General features: G+C 60.4%; 1 protein-coding gene across 1 annotated transcript; it reads left to right on the top strand.

Moving 5' to 3' along the window:
• Positions 1 to 8,273: 8,273 nt before the first annotated feature.
• LOC144721378 (uncharacterized) lies at positions 8,274 to 17,347 on the top strand. The gene is made up of 6 exons (XM_078598943.1): positions 8,274 to 8,471; positions 13,073 to 13,189; positions 14,157 to 14,518; positions 15,889 to 15,952; positions 16,528 to 16,628; positions 16,940 to 17,347. Exons 1-6 carry the CDS (start codon positions 8,411 to 8,413, stop codon positions 17,237 to 17,239), a joined length of 1,005 nt encoding a protein of 334 aa, XP_078455069.1. The 5' UTR covers positions 8,274 to 8,410; the 3' UTR covers positions 17,240 to 17,347.
• The last annotated feature ends 1,290 nt before the right edge of the window (positions 17,348 to 18,637 follow it).

Genomic DNA, 18,637 nt, shown 5'->3' with positions numbered 1-18,637 from the left:
CCCCCTCCACGCTCCCCCCCCCCTCCACGCCCCCCCCCCCCCTCCACGCTCCCCCCACTCCACGCTCCCCCCCCCCCTCCACGCTCCCCCCCCACGCTCCCCCCCCACTCCACGCCCCCCCCCCTCCACGCTCCCCCCCACTCCACGCTCCCCCCCCCCCCCCCTCCACGCTCCCCCCCCCTCCACGCTCCCCCCCCTCCACGCTCCCCCCCCACTCCACGCTCCCCCCCCCCTCCACGCTCCCCCCACTCCACGCTCCCCCCCCCTCCACGCTCCCCCCCCACGCTCCCCCCCACTCCACGCCCCCCCCCTCCACGCTCCCCCCCCACTCCACGCTCCCCCCCCCCCCCTCCACGCTCCCCCCCCCCTCCACGCCCCCCCCCCCCCTCCACGCTCCCCCCCCCCCTCCACGCCCCCCCCCCCCTCCACGCTCCCCCCCCCTCCACGCCCCCCCCCCCTCCACGCTCCCCCCCACTCCACGCTCCCCCCCACTCCACGCTCCCCCCCCCCCTCCACGCTCCCCCCCACTCCACGCTCCCCCCCACTCCACGCTCCCCCCCCCCCTCCACGCTCCCCCCCCCCTCCACGCTCCCCCCCCCCCTCCACGCTCCCCCCACTCCACGCTCCCCCCCCCCTCCACGCTCCCCCCCACGCTCCCCCCCACTCCACGCCCCCCCCCTCCACGCTCCCCCCCACTCCACGCTCCCCCCCCCCCCTCCACGCTCCCCCCCCCCCTCCACGCTCCCCCCCCCTCCACGCTCCCCCCACTCCACGCCCCCCCCCCTCCACGCTCCCCCCACTCCACGCCCCCCCCCCTCCACGCTCCCCCCACTCCACGCTCCCCCCCCCCCCACGCTCCCCCCCACTCCACGCTCCCCCCCCCCTCCACGCCCCCCCCCACTCCACGCCCCCCCCCACTCCACGCCCCCCCCCCCCTCCACGCCCCCCCCCCCTCCACGCTCCCCCCCACTCCACGCCCCCCCCCCCTCCACGCTCCCCCCACTCCACGCTCCCCCCCCCCCACGCTCCCCCCCACTCCACGCCCCCCCCCCCCTCCACGCCCCCCCCACTCCACGCTCCCCCCCCACTCCACGCCCCCCCCCCTCCACGCTCCCCCCACTCCACGCTCCCCCCCCCCCCACGCTCCCCCCCACTCCACGCTCCCCCCCCCCTCCACGCTCCCCCCCCCTCCACGCCCCCCCCCCCCACGCTCCCCCCCACTCCACGCCCCCCCCCCTCCACGCCCCCCCTCCACGCCCCCCCCCACTCCACGCTCCCCCCCCTCCACTCCCCCCCCCCCTCCACGCTCCCCCCACTCCACGCTCCCCCCCACTCCACGCTCCCCCCACTCCACGCTCCCCCCACTCCACGCCCCCCCCCCCTCCACGCTCCCCCCCACTCCACGCTCCCCCCCCCCCCCCCCCCCCACGCTCCCCCCCACTCCACGCTCCCCCCCCCTCCACGCCCCCCCCCCACCACGCCCCCCTCCACGCTCCCCCCCCCTCCACGCCCCCCCCCACTCCACGCTCCCCCCCACTCCACGCTCCCCCCACTCCACGCTCCCCCCCCCTCCACGCCCCCCCCCACTCCACGCCCCCCCCCCTCCACGCCCCCCCCCTCACGCCCCCCCTCCACGCCCCCCCCACTCCACGCCCCCCCCCACTCCACGCCCCCCCCCTCCACGCTCTCCCCCCCCTCCACGCCCCCCCCCCCTCCACGCCCCCCCCCCCCTCCACGCCCCCCCCCACTCCACGCCCCCCCCCCTCCACGCCCCCCCCCCTCCACGCCCCCCCCCCTCCACGCCCCCCCCCACTCCACGCCCCCCCACTCCACGCTCCCCCCCACTCCACGCCCCCCCCACTCCACGCCCCCCCCCCTCCACGCCCCCCCCCCACTCCACGCCCCCCCCCCCCCCTCCACGCCCCCCCCCACTCCACGCCCCCCCCACTCCACGCCCCCCCCACTCCACGCCCCCCCCACTCCACGCCCCCCCCACTCCACGCTCGCCCCCCCACTCCCCACGCCCCCCCCACTCCACGCCCCCCCCCCACTCCACGCCCCCCCCCACTCCACGCCCCCCCCACTCCACGCCCCCCCCACTCCACGCCCCCCCCACTCCACGCCCCCCCCACTCCACGCCCCCCCCACTCCACGCTCCCCCCCACTCCACGCCCCCCCCCCCTCCACGCTCCCCCCCACTCCCACGCCCCCCCCCCTCCACGCCCCCCCCCCTCCACGCTCCCCCCACTCCACGCCCCCCCCCCCTCCACGCCCCCCCCCACTCCACGCCCCCCCCCCTCCACGCCCCCCCCCTCCACGCTCCCCCCCCCACTCCACGCCCCCCCCCCCCTCCACGCCCCCCCCCTCCACGCCCCCCCCCCACTCCACGCCCCCCCCCACTCCACGCCCCCCCCCCCCTCCACGCCCCCCCCCTCCACGCCCCCCCCCCCTCCACGCCCCCCCCACTCCACGCCCCCCCCCCCTCCACGCCCCCCCCCCCCCCCCACTCCCACGCCCCCCCCCCCCCCCTCCACGCCCCCCCCCCTCCACGCCCCCCCCCACTCCACGCCCCCCCCCCTCCACGCCCCCCCCCCCCCCACTCCACGCCCCCCCCCTCCACGCCCCCCCCCACTCCACGCCCCCCCACTCCACGCTCCCCCCCACTCCACGCTCCCCCCCACTCCACGCCCCCCCCCACTCCACGCCCCCCCCCCTCCACGCCCCCCCCACTCCACGCCCCCCCCCCTCCACGCCCCCCCCACTCCACGCCCCCCCCCACTCCACGCCCCCCCCACTCCACGCCCCCCCCCACTCCACGCCCCCCCCACTCCACGCTCGCCCCCACTCCACGCCCCCCCCACTCCACGCCCCCCCCACTCCACGCCCCCCCACTCCACGCCCCCCCCACTCCACGCTCCCCCCCACTCCACGCCCCCCCCACTCCACGCTCCCCCCCCCCTCCACGCCCCCCCCACTCCACGCCCCCCCCACTCCACGCCCCCCCCACTCCACGCCCCCCCCACTCCACGCCCCCCCCACTCCACGCCCCCCCCACTCCACGCTCCCCCCCACTCCACGCCCCCCCCACTCCACGCCCCCCCCACTCCACGCTCCCCCCACTCCACGCTCCCCCCACTCCACGCTCCCCCCCCCCCCCTCCACGCTCCCCCCCTCCACGCTCCCCCCCTCCAAGCTCCCCCCCCCCCCTCCACGCTCCCCCCCTCCACGCTCCCCCCCCTCCACGCTCCCCCCCCTCCACGCCCCCCCCCACTCCACGCTCCCCCCCTCCACGCTCCCCCCACTCCACGCTCCCCCCCCCCCTCCACGCTCCCCCCACTCCACGCCCCCCCCCCCTCCACGCCCCCCCCCCCTCCACGCTCCCCCCACTCCACGCTCCCCCCCACTCCACGCCCCCCCCCACTCCACGCCCCCCCCACTCCACGCCCCCCCCCCTCCACGCTCCCCCCACTCCACGCCCCCCCCCCCCTCCACGCCCCCCCCCCTCCACGCCCCCCCCCCTCCACGCCCCCCCCACTCCACGCCCCCCCCCCCTCCACGCCCCCCCCCCCCACTCCACGCCCCCCCCCCCTCCACGCCCCCCCCCCCCTCCACGCCCCCTCCACGCCCCCCCCACTCCACGCCCCCCCCCTCCACGCCCCCCCCCTCCACGCCCCCCCCCCTCCACGCCCCCCCCCCTCCACGCCCCCCCCCCCCCTCCACGCCCCCCCCCCCTCCACGCCCCCCCCCCCCCCTCCACGCTCCCCCCACTCCACGCCCCCCCCCCCCTCCACGCCCCCCCCCCCTCCACGCCCCCCCCACTCCACGCCCCCCCCCCCCTCCACGCCCCCCCCCCACTCCACGCCCCCCCCCCCTCCACGCCCCCCCCTCCACGCCCCCCCCCCCTCCACGCCCCCCCCCCCTCCACGCCCCCCCCACTCCACGCCCCCCCCCCCTCCACGCCCCCCCCCCCCTCCACGCTCCCCCCCCTCCACGCCCCCCCCACTCCACGCCCCCCCCTCCACGCCCCCCCCCCCCTCCACGCTCCCCCCACTCCACGCCCCCCCCCCCTCCACGCCCCCCCCCACTCCACGCTCCCCCCCCCCACTCCACGCTCCCCCCCCCCCCCTCCACGCTCCCCCCCCCCTCCACGCTCCCCCCCCCTCCACGCCCACCCCCCCTCCACGCTCCCCCCCACTCCACGCTCCCCCCCCCCCACTCCACTCTCCCCCCCCCCCTCCACGCTCCCCCCCCCCCTCCACGCCCCCCCCCCACTCCACGCTCCCCCCCACCCGACCGCGCGAGGCGACAGACCACGGCTCGAGCCATACCGACATACATCTCGCCAGACAGCAGCAACACCTCTCGCCCATCTTCCAGCGAGGGACGAGCGCCAACCAGTGGCGTAGTGACGACATTACCAGTGACGTAGTAACATTACCAGTGACGTAGTAACGACATTATCAGTGACGTAGTAACATTACCAGTGACGTAGTAACGACGTTACCAGTGACGTAGTGACGACATTACCAGCTCTGGGGGTGCGGCAATCGGCCAGGCGGGGCCCCCAGACAGCAGGCGGTGTTTGACTCGTCTCCTGCGGTCGCACCGAGGATTTCTATCTCGCGGCTGCTCTTGCCTCAATCAATGTTCGGTCTCGAACACTGTGACGCTGTCGAGGCGCTCCGTCTTCGCAAAATGCAGCCACTACGGCTCCGTAGTTACCCCCCCTTTGCAATATAAACGTCTATACTGGATGATATTGGTCGCGAAAGCCGACGTGTTAAAGCCTACGTGTTAAATGAAAGAAATAGCCCAGAGTTCCTTGTGAAGGCATTTTCATGAAGATAAAAGTAAACCGCGTTTGAAATGAGTGTTTGTTCTCGCACACTCTTGTTGAGAACACCTCGTGGTGGTTGTCAAGGCGGACCCAACTCGTAGCTTTGGCCACCGGGGGAGGCAAGCCCCCCCACTGCCCGCCCCTCGGGACGCGACTGCCGCCAACCGCAACCCTCGGAGCGTCGTCGTCATCGTCGCGTCCCACGACCGCCTCTTGCCGCAGCGACACCACCTCGAGGACGACGTCTGTGGCGCACCGCGAGGTCCCCGTGCCGGGGACAGCATCACCCCCGCAGCGGATTCGGAAGTCGAATGCAAGGATCTCAAGACAACACGTGACCTCTCCTGCCAGTGTCAAAAAATAACAATAGGTTTTACCCTTTATGGGTTTAACCTTTATCTGTTTGTGTTTTTTTAACACGGCTGTGACGGTCCCACCTGATGACGGAGACTTGTGTTGCCTCCGAAACGTCGTGATTTTTGATTTTATTTTATTTTATTTTCATTCATTTTGATGTTTTACCTACGTGACTTTACCGAAAAAAACCTAAGAAGATTGATCTGTTTTATTGCCAGAAAGCGTAAGGGGCCGTCCATAAATGACGCCACGCGATTTTTGACGATTTTTATCCCCCCCCCCCATCGTCACACGGCGTCACAAAAATCATACCCCCCTCAAATATGACGTCACAAAGCTCTGCCACCCCCCCCCCCCCCAAAAAAAAATGAAACATGCTTCAAATCGCTTTAAACTATTGTCATTGTAGTGCGTGTTTAATGTGGCGCTGCACTCTGATGTTGTAGGAGAAAACATTTATTAAAAAGTCTATTTAATTAAGTAGAACGTGTTGTCTACATTTATTTAAAGTTGCGCATTTTGATGTGACGTCACATTTCTCAAACCCCCCATACCTCGTCAGACATCGTCACAAATGTCTGACCCACCCCCCCCCCCCCAGGTGCGTGACGTCTTTTATGGACGCCCCCTAAAACCTATTCTTATACGTTGATACTGGCAGGAAAGGTCCCATGTTGTAGCTATAAATGCCCTGATAGTGCTTTGTCTCTGCGCTGTTCGCCTTTTGGCGTTCTCTGTTCAAACACTTTGAGTCTCGGGTCTACAGAAGGCTGTCGTCTGTGGTGGAGACCAATCAGTTCTCAAAGACAATGCATTTATAATATACAATTACCAGAGCATGTTTTTGTTTGCATGTTCACCACAAGTACGTGTGGTTAATGCAGACAGGATTCCTTGCTAAAAGGTTTCTGTTTGGAGTTTGACCATCTTCACGCCGCCAGTTTTATTGCCAGGAAGCCGATTCTTAGATACATCGCGAGACGCTGTCGACTCCAGGCATTTAGAGTCGCCGCACCAACAAACCCTCCTCGCAGGCTGCTCAGCCTCCTCGCCTCGCACTACAAAGCCGAGGACGCCGCCCTTCAACCAGAACTCCTCCTCGAACTGCCCCAAGAATCCGTCTTACCCGACATCCCGGGGCTCGACGTTCCCCGCGGCCGACGCACGCGGGGCGAGCGAGCCGCTTCCTTCCCCCTCGCCACTTGCCCCGCGAGCTCGGGGGGGGGCGCATGGCCGTAGCATTAATCCGCGCGCAGACGGTGGTGTCATGTGGTGCAAGACGCGGGTCGAGCTATGTCAGCACACTCACTCCTCTTGCCCAGCCACTTGCTGCCGTCGCCTTCCTCGCCCGGGGAGCCCGTGGTCCGTCTCCTCCAGCCCGTGGTCCGTCTCCAGCCCGTGGTCTGTCTCCCAGCGCTCCCAGCGCCCCCGTTGGGGTCCTAATTGGCGGCGCGTGATGAGTTGAGAGCGCGCGCGGGCACAGGTGACGTGTCAATGAATAGCCGCGTTAATGAATCCCGCCCCCTCCTAACCCCCCACCCGCTCCCTCCCTCTCCCCCGGCCCTCGGAGATTGTATTGTCTGACTTCCTCCCACACCGAATCTATTGAATTGGTATTTTGGTCAGTGACGTGCCGCTGTGTACACGATTGGCATTACTATTGTTCTCATTACAGATGTCAGTGGATCGCACAAATATTGTGAATCTCCCTTCTCGTCGGCTTCGAGGAGGTGACGTGTAGCCGGTGTGAGCTCACCTGCGTTTTAATCGCACGTACAATTGTGCACTCTGCTGTATATGTGAACCGAATACACCAATTTGTATAAGCTCGGGGTAGCCAGGTGCGTTGTTAGTATAATTATGATGAGGCAATGGGGGTGAGGGGTTGCACCCAGAGCGCCACGTGCACGGTAGAGTACGGAGCGCGCCTGCAATGCATTCTGGGGCTGACTCCTTCCTGAGAAATGCAGCTGCGCTGTTGTGACGCAGATGACGTTCCTCGTAGCGATTGCCGATACGCAACTGACCACCAGCTTCATCAGGCGACAGCCAGATTTGCGGAGAAATCCTCCTGTTTCGTAGATGTGATGACGTCATTTGTGAGCCCTTCACGTGCGAAGTCGGGGGGGGGGGTTAATGAATGCATCTAAATTACAATGGGCATCCCCTGCCGGCTGGGTTAATCATATGGTAGTTATCAACGTCCATCAAGGATGTACATTATGCATGCACATTGTTCTTGTACCTCCTGTCGTTTAGGTGCTGTACAATGACAGGACCTGTTGTTGTCCTTCCAGCTCGCGATACGCACAATCGAGTCGCCTGTCTTCCAATCGATGCTTCAATTTGCCCTCATTGGGGTCAACGGACGCCTCCAGCCACTGGAGGCCACATTCACCACCGTTTTTTTCCAAAAATAATCTATAAAACGATGTTTGATTATAATTATGGATGCTGTACCTATATAACCTCTTACCACGGTATCTCTCTCCCACTTCAGCAAAAAACATTTCTTGCTGTGGTTTTCCCACCTGATGAAGATTGCTTGTGTTGCGATCGAAACGTCGTGATTTATTTATTAGATTTTCTACCTACGTGACTTTACCGAAAGAACCAAAGAGTAGTCAACGTAATGTTGCAACACGCGCACGTGTTTATCCTCGGCCATTGCACGAAACGTCGCCATCTATGGTAAAATCGTGAACTGGCTGAAAACATCGCAACACGGAGAGAGGCAGGATCCTCTTGACAAAGAGTCATTGGACTCGGTGTGGCTCTGCTGGATACATACGCAACGTATGTCAACAGTACTTTTATTTTTTGCATTTTTGTACAACTTTTTATTATTTCTCATCGTAGTTTACTCGTCGTAGTTTACTTAGCCATAGTGTGTAATGTATTTAATCATCGATTACAATTCGTGTCATCACATTTATTCTCGGAGGTCGCCTTGGAGGTGGCTAAAGTATAGTCGCTGAAGAAGGCAGGGAGTTGAAGTCCACCAAATATCCCCCCCCCTTCCCCAGCCGTAGTGAAAGAGCGGACGTGACGAGCCGCCCACCCCCGAGACCCCCTGGGTGCACCCTGGCTCCAATATAAAGGGAGACGCTCTAGGAGTTGACGAAACAAGCAACGGAGCCGCGACTGTGCGGATTTTGGGTCTCACAACGCACGAGACGGCTCACTGGGTCATCGCTAAATAAACAGCAAGCCAGGATGCGCTACGCGGAGACGGTCAGAGTGATGATGGTGATGGTGGTGCCGCTGCTGGTCTTGGGTGAGTCTTCATCAGCATCAGCATTGTCTACAATGCAGCATCATCATCAACGACATCGGATATCAAAATAACTAGTTCGATCATCATCTGTTAATTTTTATATTTTCATCATCATCCTTAGAAGGAATCATCACGGTCATCAAAGATCATGATCGTCATCGTCGATACATTACCATAATCGCGGTCAACATGGGGACTGTCTTCTTTGTTGCCTGACGAATCACACAGACACGCACACGAATTCTAGATGTGTTGCGCCCGAAACTTCATGATTTAATTTAGTTGTTTTCACTTTTTAATTGTTATTTTATTATTTTTTCACCTACGTGACTTTACCGAAAGCACCAAAGAGTACGCACACGAATCTTTAACAGATTTGGCGACAACCTTTGGTGGTGGGAACCTCACTCGAGACCCACGGTGGCGTGGCCAGCACCACGCCCAGCCGCATGCGCCTCGGTGCCAGGTCCACTCGTGCGAGACCCAGGACAGCTTCGGAATCACTCGCTCCTGATGTTAGCCGTGGCCGCGAATATACTTCAGGATTCGTAGCGCGAGTGACTCAACCGTTGCGCCACCGCCCCTCAACACAAAGACAAATGTCACCCGTATAGCCTTAACATACTGTTAGGGGGAGTGCTGTTAGCGAGTAGCACCTACGAAGGCCGGCACGGCACACGAGGGGGGTTGGGTGGCCAGCACCAGGCCCGTCCGCCTTTGCCTCCCCCAGTGACAATGTTTCTACACCGCACCGGGTACTCGTTAAAAGGTTGAGTCGACCTACGACAGACCAAAGACCGGTTCGGACATTCGTCACCGATGTTGGCCGTGAGCGGGAATGGAACTCGGCTCGCCGGGTTCGTAGCGCAGCGTGGCGCTAACCACTGCGCCACCGCCCTTCCACTCCGCCCCCCTCCTGGCGTTGCGCCCTCTCGCGTCTCGCATCTAAACTAAACATGATTTAAACTAAATGTAGTTTTATTTTACCAAGTAAGGCCCCACCGAGCCATGAAGCTCTTCTTGTCCATGAGCGACATGGTTATCACAAATGATAGCTCAACGAAGTGGCTTATGGTCACGTGGTATATAGCAGCCGCATACTCCAAAGGCGTGACGTTGTTTCTAAATGGGGAGAGAAAACCCGGAGAACCCCTCGACAATTACCCGCGGGCACGGGGAGAGAGACACGCAAACTCGAAATATGCAGGCGTCAGTGTCGTCGGGATGGAACCCACGACCTCTTGTGTATCAGGCGAGGTAGTTAACATCTCACAAAAGTGGACATTGGTGATGACGTCACGGCGCTGGGTTTTATCGATTGTTCAACCACATCCTGTCCGGAGGACGGCTTGAATCAACAATTTGTGGGAATCATTGCACGACTATAAAACAAAAACTGCATTCTTAGGATGCCGATCGGAATATGCGGAGAGGAAACGGCCCTCAATGTGCAGTACTGTACACTGCTGTGCGGTAGTGTGATGTTGATGGGTGCAGTATAACTTATTGTACACTCTAGTGCAGAGTGGTGCTTGATTATGCATGCGGATGATCTGGCGATTGCTGCTCGCTGAGAAGGAGCTGGAGACGCTACTGTTGGAACGTGCTACTGACGTTCCTTAGGCAACCGTTGGGCACGCTTGGCTAAGTACGGTGCGAAAGAAGTTCAACATACATACATGGGGCCTTAGCACGATCCCTACAAAAACAAAGCACTTGCCTGGGTGTTTTATGTCATAAAATGCTCCCCTATAAGTGATGGGGCACTTGTGGAGAACTTCACGCACGTGGGCAGTGCGATGTTTGAAACATTCAGACTGGCCTGCCTACGATCCATCATGGGTTTAATCAGACTGGATTGTGTGAGGAACTCACAGATTCTTGAAAGATCTGGACACAGTGCCATCAGTGAACTCCTTTGGAAAGTAAGGCTGCATTGGCTGGGTCATGTAGCCCAGCCACCGCATGCCAAAGCAGCTTTTTCCGTTTGGCCGGATAAAGGGGGCTAAACGGGCACGACACGGGCGAGAGAAGAGATGGAATGATGTGGTACACAAGTATGTGGAGCTGTTTGCACGTCCCAATGACCACCAGTGTCAAGATCGCCCTCCGTGGAGGATGTTCGTGAAGGACGCTGCTGGGGGCAGAGAAGCGACGCTCACAACAACGAGCGGAGCGCCGGGCGGCTAAAACGCAGATAGTTGACACAGTGGGGAGCATAGCTGGTGCATCTGCCAGTCATCTCAGTCAAGCCATGGCACCTGCTGGGTCTGTTCCGTGACATCCTGCCCGCGGGCCTTCGACACTTCACGTGGCGTCAAAATGCACCTAGCCTGGCACAAGCGGGACACCTCGTGGCGGTGACAGGGACACAGCGAACCCCCCTCCCCTCCCCCCCGATATAGAAGTGAAACTCCGCCTGTGGTGGTGGTGGTTGTTGTTGTTGGCCCATGCGGCATGAACCGAAACAATCGCGCAGTGGGTGCCCTCGTTCTGTCTGTGGCCGTGTGGCCAGACACCGTGAGGCCTGGCCGGGCGTCACACGTGTCCACTAACAGCACTTGCATCAACAATCTTATTAACAGCTATATGGAAGATCTTTGTGTGTGCGTGTGTGTGTGCTAGGTCGACTCAGCCTTAAATAAGTACCTGGCGTGATTTGTAAACATCAGCACAGGGGAGACAAAGGCGGCCATATGTGTTGTCGAACTTCTTTCGCACTGTATGGAGCCAACCGTGCGAATCGGAGGTGCCAACACCTTCGTTGGGTGCTCGCTAACAGCCGAACCGGTGTAGATACTCGACACTGCGTCCTCATCGATGTTGGCTGAGCGCGAATCGAGCTCTGGAAGTGCATTGGGCGAACCGCTCCACTCCCGCTCACCACATGGAGACAGACACACGATCATAGATCTGCGCAATATCTCCCCTATAGTCTTAACAGACTTTGGGCAAGCGCTGTTTGTGAGTAGCACCTATGAAGGCCTCGGTTGCGGTGTGACCAGCACCACGTCCGACCGTCTTTGTCTTCCCAGCGTTGCTGTTTCCATGATCGGGGAAAGCTCAATCCTGGTTGAGATATCCGCCACTGATGCTATAGCCCTGGCCGGAAATCGAAATCGGTTCGCCGGGTTCGTCGCGCCATGTGTGCTAACCACTGTGCCACCGCTCCCCCACGTACGCAGTCTGTAGAATGGGGGGGGGGAGACGTGGGGGGGGGGCGAGGTGGGGTTGGCTCGGGAAGGGCGGGGAGGATGGGAGCGCCCTTCCTCGCCTGAACTGATTGTTTACTCAGATGCAGCGGTGGTCTGCCCCCCCCACCCCATCGACCCCCCACCCCACCTACCTCCCGCCACGCAGCCCTAGAGAGGAATCGAGAGTCCTTGATGTTTATCGTCTCTATCTGCAGTGATCAGAGTGGAAAATGTGACCACTCGGTGAGTCGACGCGTAGCGGAGGCTCGAGGGCCGTCATCGCGAGTCACGGTGATCTCCGTGCCGAGTGCTGTAGAGTCATTATCCAGTGGTCGTAGTGATGATGATGTTGATAGTGAAGAAAGAAGAAGGGGTGATTCAGGTAATTGCAGCGAGTTTCCATGAGTTGCCTAACTCGGGCGGAGTCGTGGTTGCTCTTCTCCGTGCAGGAAATCATCATCATCATCAGCCACATCATCATCAGCCTCATCAACATCATCATCAGCCTCATCATCATCAACACGGACTGGAGTTGAGTCACCTCTGCACGGCGTTGGAGTCCACCCTGATATATCACTGAGATTGCTTCCCAGCGTCCCCTTTCCTGTTTGCCAGGGGACCCTAACCCCTCCCGACCTCCCGCCGTCATATCACTGGGGAAACACAAGCACAGGAGAGTGTGAGGCTGTAACGCTCTCGCGTGTTGCGTTTGTCAATTAAAATGCCCCACGTTGACACGCGCGGCGTGGGGTGTGCGCCATCGCCATTATCGTGACACGAGAAGCATCGACATCGTCCACGAGTGGACATCATCAACATCATCAACAGCAGCAGCAGCATCAACATCAACATCATCAACATCATCAACAGCAGCAGCATCAACATCAACATCATCAACAGCAGCACCATCATCAACATCATCAACAGCAGCATCGTCGGTCAAGAAGCGCCATCATCATCATAATACAAATGCAATATTCTAATGCGCATCCTGGTTTACGGACATAAATGAGAGTGACTGTTCTGCGCGGAGCCAAAGCTCGCTGTGGCTAGAAAGTCAGGCGAAATAAGGGGCCTGTACGAAAGAGGTGGCCTTTAAGAGGTGGCCTTTAAGAAGTGGCCTTCCACCCCTACCCCTCTTCATCCCTCCCTCTTGCCATCTCTCCCTCCCTCCCTTTCTCCATCCCGCCTTATATCCCTCCAACCAAGAAGCATTCACTTTTACCCCGGCCCCCCCCCCCGGCCCCTGACCACAATTTATATTTCTCCATCGCCTGTGAGCAGCAGCCATCCCTGAGACGCTCGTGTCCCAGGCACTGAGAGTGGGGATACCCCAAGGGTCCTCGTCACTGCGTCTTCACCTCATTAGCGGTCCCCCCTCTCCCCGCCCCCCCTCCCCCCATTAAGCTGCGCGCTGGAGCCTCGCGGAAGACACCGCCATGCCAGGCCGCACCGAGCCCCCCGCGACCACAAAAGCCACGGGTTCCCCCACGAGTCCCACGTCCTCGACCGCGACCCCTGAAGGTGCAAGCGTGTGCACCACCACAGCACACCCGCCACAACCCAGTCGAGCTGTCTCCACGTCAACCATGGCTCGAGTCCATCAGCCTCGGGCGCCATGGTGGCAAGATGTTAACTACTTCACCTGGTACACAGGAGGTCGTGGGTTCGATCCCTACCCTGACGCCTTCTGTATATTTGGAGTTTCCGTGCCTCTCTCCCCGTGGTCGCGTGGATTTTTCTCCGTGTCCATCGGTTTTTCCCTCCCCATTTAGAATCAACGTCACGCGTTTAGAGTTTTGGCTGCTATACATTTGCCATTGATAATCCACTTCGTTGAGCTATAATTTGTGGCCAGGTCGCTTCTGAAAAATAAATACATAGCTCAGTGGACCTTAAATTGTAATCATTAATATATATATAGTTTTAGCAATCCAACCCAAAAAAACCTCTAGTGTATTATGGAAAATAGCTCAAACTATCTCCAAATAATTACAAGTTAAGGCCCACTGAGGATTTCTTTTTCTATATATTACATTTATTTACGCGATCTAACCCAAAAAACCCTCTATTACGGATGATATTGGTCGCGAAAGCCTCCTACGTGTTAAACGCTTTAAGCTATCTGCCTTCCAGATCGAAACATTTCTAGCAAGCGTTTTGTTTGAGCGAGACAACTCTGGACTGGTTTCGACCGTCTGGGTCTCATTGGCAGAGAATTCAGGCTCGTTGAGCAATCGCAAGAGGAGGTTTGCACTCCAGGTAGACCACGCGACCCCGTCCAACGAGAGAATAAAGGCACACCGTGCAGTATCACCCCGGAATGTCTCGCTCAGTCTCAGGGCCCTTTTCACGGGTGGCTGAAACCGGGATTCGAACCCAGGTCTTTGACACGATGGCCACGACGAACCTAGCCGAGCCACCGCGTCTCTACGTATCGGGTGCGAACTGAGGCTATGTTCTTGCCCGGCTGTGTGCGTTCCGTCTCCAGGTGTACCCTCGACGATCTCAACCTCGGTTATCGTGGTGGCGACGACCAGGAGTCCAGCTTCTCCGATGTCGCGAGTTCCGATGTCGGCAGCTCTGACAAACGATGTGAACTCCTTCAGCCCCGATAAGCTGATGCCGTCAGAAACCAAGACCACTGCGACATCAAAATCATCATCGCCATCATCATTTTCATCATCGTCATTTATACCATCGTTGCCATCTTCATCATCACCATCACCTGATGTCACATCTGTGCTAAACCCAGGAGTCACTGAAACCATCTCGCCACCATCACCACCACCACCATCATCAACATCACCAGCAGCATCATCAGTCCACAGGAAGAACACCCAAGACCCAAAGGTGAGAGAGAAAACGTGGTTATTCAATCTCACGTGGCACCAGAGTGAATGCTGACAATGTTTTACGCTTCTATTTTATTTCCACTCGCTTCCTCAGGGACTCCTCACCAAGTCTCAAGACTGTTTTTCAGGAGGGTCCTGCCCATGTTTTAGCAGTGGGGTGAGGGGAGGGGGGCGATGTTACTGCTGCTGTGTAACCACAATTGAGTAATTTGCAGTAATTACCCAGCATTGAGATGTTTGGCCACTACCAATTCAACAATGTGTGTGGGTTTAGCTTCGGGAGAAAACCCACGTGGGACCCAGGGGAAGAGAACACAAACCACACAGAGGGGCGTCCGAGTCTGGATCGAGGACTGAAACGTCGAATCACAATGATCACCCTCATCCCTTTGCCGAACCACTGCTGGATGAAGGCTACCCCACGCCGTGTCGGCATTGGGTAGCCTTCATCAGTCGCCACTGACGCTAGCCGTGGCCGGGAATTTATTTCGGGACGCCGGGTTCGTGGCCGAGTGCGTTGCTAACCGCTGCGCCACCGCTCCCCACACACACGTAGCCCGTGTACCCACGGGGGAGGAAGCCGCCTCCGTTGCACTCGTACGGCGCCCGTGCTGTTATTGTTGGGGTCGAGGGAAGTTGGGGGGGGGGGGAGCCCTCCCGGCCCTACCCCCTCCCAGGGTCCCTGGACCACTGAACTCCTTGGTTCGTGTGTGAGAGGGGGAAGTGGGGGGTCTGCGAGGAAGGGGGCGGGGTGCGTTCCTAAAGTGAACGCGCACAATGTGGGAGTGACGGGGGGAGGGGGCGAGAGGGTAGGGGGGCAGCCCCCCCCCCGCCCTCTCCTTCACCTTGAACCGGGGTTCAGGGAGGTGAGAGGAGCAGGGAGGTGGTGAAAGGTCCAAGTGAGAGAAGACAGAGAGGGGCGTGCAGCGTGGTGAGGTTAGAGAGGTCACGGTCCAATGCGGGAGAAGCAATGGGAAGGTGAGGGGATGGACTTTGGGGGGTGAGGAGAGTGCGGCGAGGGTGGGGTGCACGGGAGGGGGGGCGGGAGCACGTGGCACCGCTTGGTAATCATGGATAACGGTCCCGCATGCAGCCTCAAACTGTCGGGGCAAGTGGTTAGCGACCACCTATGAAGGCTGGCACGGCACACAAGGGTATGGATGGACAGCACGATGCCCGGCCGCCTTTGTCTCCCGGATGCTGATGTTTACGCACCGCATCAGGCAATCGTTTAAGGCCGAGTCGACTCAGGGGAAGCCCAGGACAGGACCGTTTCAGATTACTCGCCCACCGATGTTTCGGGAGCGCGGCCGGGAATGGGACTCGGGTGGCACAGCTGGCGGCGTGGTTGTGTTGGGTGCCGCACAGGAAAGAGTTCTGGAGGCGTCCACGGCAGGGAACACAAACACAGCAGCCAGCGGCACCCGTGCAGGTGAGGCCCTCCCCGCCTGGAACAGCAGGAAGATGATGCCAGCAATGACGACGACGACGACGATGTGGCTCACGATGATTGTCTGTGGCTCCATTTGATGAGAAAAACTTGGACATCGACAGCTTTCATAATAAGTTTGTTTGTGGGTGAGATCGCGTCAGTATGAATGTGTCGTAACCCACCACCACCCGACGACGAGGTACTTCTAACTTCAGCCCACCAGTGTGTTGGAGAGCAAATACACCACAATTTGAGTACTGTGCCGCTTCGATGGTAATTACATCAACCAGCATCATCGGGCGATTTACGAATTGTCACGTTTTGTTTACGTGACGAACATTACTGGTCGGCTGGGTTGGGCGGTGGCGGGTTACGACACATTTATACTTACGCGATCTAACCCAAAAAACCTTTATTATAATATTGGTTGCGAAAGCCAATGTGTCTTTAGCATAAACAGCTTGATGATTGTGCTAAAAGATTTGCTGCTGCTGCTGATATTACTGATGGTGATGATGACGATAATGAAGATGGTGATGAGGTGGGAGATGATGGTGCTGCTGATGTGTCTCAAGGATCGACATCGTGGCACCCGAAGGCGCTCCCCCAGGAACCCAGCATTGGAGGCAAACCCAGACCACGTGACTCCTCTCAGTGGCAAGGACAGCAAACCACGGTACCGTCCCCTGCTCCGATACCGGTCACGTCCCCTAAATCAGTCTCATTCCTGATAGACATCCCATCCCTCTATACCAGTCCCCACCCCTATACCAGTCCCATTCCCCTATCCCCATCCCATTGCTCTGCAATCATTTTCAAATGCCATAAACAAAAGCCTCACGTAATATGGCATATATAAGTATATAAGGATCGTACGGTGCGAAGGAAAAAAATCTGGCAATATAAACGCCTGGTCATGCCTCATGATGATTCCCGTGACACCCCCCCCCCGCCGCCCCCCCCCCCCCCCCGTGCGCTCTCCCCCAGACCACGGCGCCCCCGCCGGCGTCCGCGCCGTTGTCCCCCACGACGGTCGTCTGGGGGATCCTGGGCGTGGTGGCCGTGGTGGGCGTGATCGTCCTGATCGTTGCCTACCTCAAGCGGCCGCGCTGCTGCTACCCCTCCTCCTCGAGGGACCACGACCTCGAGGCGATCCCCAAGAACGGCTGCCCCGACAGCCCGGGCCGGGCAAGGGGCCGCCGCGGGCCTCCTCCGCGGGTCACGTTGAACGGCTCGGGGGGCCAGCAGAGCGGCCACGCTTACGACGAGGAGGACACCACCTTGTGAGCCCCCCACCCAGCCCTGCAACCGGTCGAGACTGGGACCACCGGTGTCACGACGATCCACGTGTGTGTTGGGGGAGGGGTGGGCACGCTTGCCCTGCCATTCAGGGTCGGGGGGGGGGGACATGGGAAGGGGGGGGGGGTCAGTGTCTAGGGTGGCAGAGCGCGAAACCGTGGGGGTTCAACGATGAGCGGTAATTGAATCGTTGCGTCATTTTATTCCATTTACAATTCGTCACTGACATCTAAATATCTAAATTGCACGACCCAGGGCATCACGAGATGTGGCGGCCAATGAGTCGTGACTCGACGAAACGTCACTCCAGCAAGGCGTTATTTTAATGTATTTTGTTGATCTCGGCATAACGGGTCCACGTGGCGTAAGCAAGGGGGCCCCGTCAGGAGAGGATAGAGTTAGGCTAATGGAAAGAGTTGGGGTTACGGTAGAGTTGGGGTCGGGGTAGAGTTGGGGTTAGGGTTGGGGTCAAGATCAGATGAGCGGTACTCCACACAGCTGCGCTTCCGATCGCTGGCCACACCTGTGATGCCATACGGGCGCTACGAGCGAGTAGCGATGGGCGTGCGTGGCGAGGATGGGCCATACTCTACGACCGCTACCATCGTGACCACGATACAATTAATCCGCTCCGACGACGACGCAGTGCGCGCGTGAACTCCGCTCTGTACGAGTTTTCTGCCGTTATATATTTTTTTGTACCTTTGTAAAAAAAAAAATCCAAAATGCAAACATCGCGTACACGGGAGGTGGAGAGACTACGTGGACACAGGCAGCTGGACGTCACGCTCAACTCTCATCACGGCCAACAGACGCGGCGGCGCTGACGATTCCCAATGCCACGCGAGTGCCAGGCACAAGGAGAAGCGTTATACCCCGGGGAGAGGTGGGCAGCTCCGTGCCTGCTAGCCCAGCGGCCGCTGGTCCAGCGAACTTGAGCCCAGCGAACGGTTGCCCAGCGGACGCTAGCCCAGCGGGCGCTACCCCATACACTACATAACGAGCCAACTTGTACAGATGTTACGGGATCAATGCTAGACAACTGCACGGGTAGCCAACTTGCCACGAGCACTACCCAGATTGGAAACAAATGGCCAAGCAAACGCGACAGTAGCCGTAACAAACCGATGAGACAACCCCGATTGCACCTCATCCCGAATACAAACTGACTAGCTGATACCACTCACAGGAACCTGCCACTCGTACCAGCTAGGGAAGTCAGCAGAGGGCAGTGCAGCAAAAATAAATATATTTTTATTCTCCTATACTTCTTCACTCCCGCGTCCTTGCTCCCAGTGCTGACCAGTGTGAAGTGTGGCTGGATGACCCCCTCCCTTGCCCCACTAGGGAGGGAGGAGGCTCTCATCCAGGGTTTGCGTTTTGCGT

Source organism: Lampetra planeri, chromosome 11 (assembly GCF_965212315.1).
Source record: "Lampetra planeri chromosome 11, kcLamPlan1.2.h2, whole genome shotgun sequence".
NCBI classification, from domain to species: domain Eukaryota; kingdom Metazoa; phylum Chordata; class Hyperoartia; order Petromyzontiformes; family Petromyzontidae; genus Lampetra; species Lampetra planeri.
This window is presented reverse-complemented; position numbering and strand designations above follow the sequence as displayed.